The sequence below is a fragment of the Myotis davidii genome, unplaced genomic scaffold (genome assembly GCF_000327345.1).
Source record: "Myotis davidii unplaced genomic scaffold, ASM32734v1 scaffold1168, whole genome shotgun sequence".
Taxonomy (NCBI): Eukaryota; Metazoa; Chordata; class Mammalia; order Chiroptera; family Vespertilionidae; genus Myotis; species Myotis davidii.
Window position 1 is genome coordinate 80,080 of NW_006299037.1, and position 3,761 is coordinate 83,840.

A 3,761-nucleotide genomic window follows, 5' to 3' on the forward strand; every position below is an offset into this window, starting at 1 on the left:
ACAAATCACTACATGGGAGCTTCAACCAATTAGGCCTTCTTGCTGCAAATTTTTATTATATTCTACACTCATTCATGGACATAGTCAACATAATCACTTTTTATATTGTCTAGAAAGTTTATAAGAATCATATTATTAATGTATCTTCAATTCAATTAAATTTCTATGATTGTAGCTCTCCATTAATGACACATAAAAATTTACAAATAAATGAGCGACTAAGATATTTTATAGGTCTAACATATTTTCTATGATTATGTGAGTTCATTTTATATAATACAAAAAGGGTATCATTCACATGGAAGTTCATGAAATGTGTGGAATCACAAAATAACCTTGATTTCATTGACATGACAATTCTTTTTTTTATCCATTTTAAATTGTAGGTAAGTTATCACATCTGTGTCTGTCTCCACATAAAATATTAACATTGTTTTAGCTATATTTTCTTACTTGCTTAACCTGTCTTTATTCTTCTCAGTTACAGAAACTGCTGTGAATATTCATGAGTTTACAGGTATTGACCTGTGTTTGTTTGTTTTTTAATTGTAGCTTGAGTTTGGAATAAAATGGAAGGATTACCTTTTATTATATGTTTCACAAAATATTTTTCTATCAACGGCAGAATAATCTTGTTCTAAGAATTCTCATAGTAAATTTTCTTATTTTTTCTTATTTATTATTATTTTTTAAAATATATTTTTATTGATTTTCTTACAGAGAGGAAGGGAGAGGTATAGAGGGTTAGAAACATCAATAAGAGAGAAACATCGATCAGCTGCCTCTTGCACATGCCCCACTGGGGATGTGCCCGCAACCAAGGTACATGCCCTTGACCAGAATCGAACCTGGGACCCCTCAGTCCGCAGGCTGACGTTCCATCCACTGAGCCAAACTAGTTAGGGCTCATAGTAAATTTTCAAATAGGATTTTGGTTTCTATGTGTCCTATTCCATGAGAACTATAAATTCCGTTGAAAAATACTTTCACTTAAAAGTTATGTATGAATTTTTTCCTGTGTTTCCTGTGTATTCAGGAGTATGACAAATGGACCAGAAACATTGGCATCAGAAGTGAAAAGTGAGCTTGTTACACATGTGGAAACACAGGCCCCCTCTGAGAACCTGGATCAGAATCTGTATTTTTAGAAAAGTGCAGTCGTGGTTGACTGTGTTACACTTCAGGCCGTAATTATGCTTCCAACTGAGCATGGCATCTCCAGCTGAGAAATACACACCACAGACCCTGAACGATGCAAACGCAGCCCTCAGAAACCCATATGCCCGTGTCGATGCCCTAATTTTAAACTTTATTTTCCTGAAAAGTAAAGTCTGTACCATGGATTTTGGGATATGTGTCATCCTCATTTGTTAATGTTAGAAAACATGTTGGAGAATGTTACTGGGCAAAGTGATCTTATTGGGTGATTCAGGATGTTCCCCGGGGTCAAAACCTCTTCTCCTAACACAGTTTTCTTTTTTGTTTGTTTCTTTTTTCCTTCATTTTTTTCTTTATCTCCTAACACTGTTTTCACGTTGGCTGACATTATGAACTCTTCTGGTCACCTCTTGATAAACTTATCTTTTCTTTCAGGGACCATTGACCTTCAGAGATGTGGCCATAGATTTCTCTCAGGAGGAGTGGGAATGCCTGGACACAGCTCAGCGGAAATTGTATCTGGATGTGATGTCGGAGAACTACAGCAACGTGGCCTCCCTGGGTGAGGATGACTTCCTTCCCGAATTCCTCCTCCACTTGCAGGGTTTTGTTTCCTTTATTATTTTAACATCTTTAGTAGGCTTCTGCTTTTTAGGGTAGACTTTCTGATTCTTGTTCTTAGGAAAAAAATGGGGGTATTCTGGTTTAGAAAAAAACGGCTTTGTTATGTATGTGAATTAGGAGCTCAATGTTTGAAAATTTTATTTGTTGTCTAGACTAATTAAGGTTCTGTCAGGAACCAGCATTTTGGAAAATAATTTTCTAGAATATTCAAATATTCTGCCATGTCTTCTTGCCAGTTGAGAAACTGGATTGGAAATAGAAGAATCTCTATCAAAACTCATGTTCCATCTGTATATATAAAAGCCTAAGCGACCTTTATGACAGAACAACCAAAGAACCAGTTGCTATGATGCACACTGAACACCAGGGGACAGTCACTTGACACAGGATCTGCCCCCAGCCCACAGGTCCCAATCTCCGATGGGGCCTGCCCTGCTGGCCAACCTCTGGTCCCTCCCCAGAGCCAGCAGGCCTCCTGGCTGGGATGGTTGGGATTTGGGGAAGGCAATCAATTGAAGTGTCTCTCTCACATTGCACTCTCTCTCTCTCTCTCTCTCTCGCTCTCGCTCTCGCTCTCAGCACCCCCACCCCCTCCCTATCTTCTCCCTCCTTCCTTTTCACTCTCTCAAAAAAAAAAATTGTGGAAAAATTTTCCTCCCGTGAGGATTAACAACAACAAACAAAAGGAGTTACCAATGATTGCCTAGATGAGTGGAACATATATCAATATTTCTCCATCTCTCTTTCTCTCTCCCTCAACAATAAATAAAAAATATAAAAACAATATTAAAAAAGAATAAGCAAGAGCACAAACAGAAAAATGATAGTATCTGTTCCCAAGTAAGTGGGAATGAGGAAGCAGATGACATAGGTGAGAGGTCCAAAAGTCATGGAGGAAGCCAGACCTTCCAGTTTGGTTGGGAAGCTGTGTTTCAATGAGAAGGATTTTGAGAAGCTCAGGTTTGTCAGTTGCTGTCATAGGGGGACAGACCGTCTCCAATAGGACCTATGCATGTGCATCCTCTCCGGACTCTGCTTCTGCCCCCGGGACTGCCATCCTCACATTAGCAGTGAGGCCATGTCCGCCCCTTGGAGTGTGAGGGCTCCTCTTTCATTGCCTTGGGGTCCTGGAATAATCTGTGCATGTTCTTGAGGAATTGTATTGTTAAGGTTTTTCTGTTGAAATTTTGTTTTTGTCTCTTGAAAGGATTGAGATGGAGGAATTTGGTGGAGAAATCCCCAGAACACAGGGACAGGTGTGCTGTTCTCTGCTTTGTAATTTCTAATGCAATGTAGGCTTCAAACAAGACCCTGCAAAGTTTAGACTCAGGAATTTTATCACAGCACCATGCACCTCCCCAAAAGGAGAAAATCTAATTTTCTTTCACTTCACATCTTCCTTTTCCTATGTATTCTGCGGTTTCCTCGTGTTACAGTAGTTTGATGTGGCTATTTAACTCACAAAGTTTTTCAATAAGTTACTGCCGTATGTGGCCTTAGAACAAGGGACTTCAAACTTTTTAAACGGGGTCAGGCCAGTTCACTGTCCCTCAGACCATTGGAGGGCCGGACTATAGTTTAAAAAAAAACTATGAACAATTTCCTATGCACACTGCACATGGGAATGTCTTTCTCTGTCATATTTAAAGGAAATTACTACTGGGTATTTTATTCTGGCCTGGTAATTTCTATTTTTTAGTCATTTGAATACTTGGTTCCATGCTCTTCTGGCTTGTAGAGTTTCTGCTGAGAAGTCAGACGATATTCTGATGGGTTTTCCTTTGTAGATTACTTCCTTCCTTTCCGTTGATGCTTTGAGAATTCTATTTTTTGTCATTAATTTTTGACAGTTTTAATACAATGCACCGTGGAGAGGGCTTCTTTGGATTAAGGTAACTAGGTGTTCTGTTTGCTTCTTGGATTTGAGGATCAAGTTCTTTACATAGTTTTTAAAAGTTCTCATCCAGTATTTGTTTTAA

At 38.8% G+C, this 3,761-nt stretch overlaps 1 protein-coding gene across 1 annotated transcript in view; it reads left to right on the forward strand.

The window, feature by feature from the left end:
* Window positions 1-3,761, forward strand: part of LOC102760597 (zinc finger protein OZF-like) — a 50,436-nt gene that overhangs the window by 40,335 nt on the left and 6,340 nt on the right. The window contains 1 exon segment of the mRNA XM_015571060.1: window positions 1,594-1,720. Coding sequence (XP_015426546.1) covers window positions 1,594-1,720 — 127 coding nt within the window.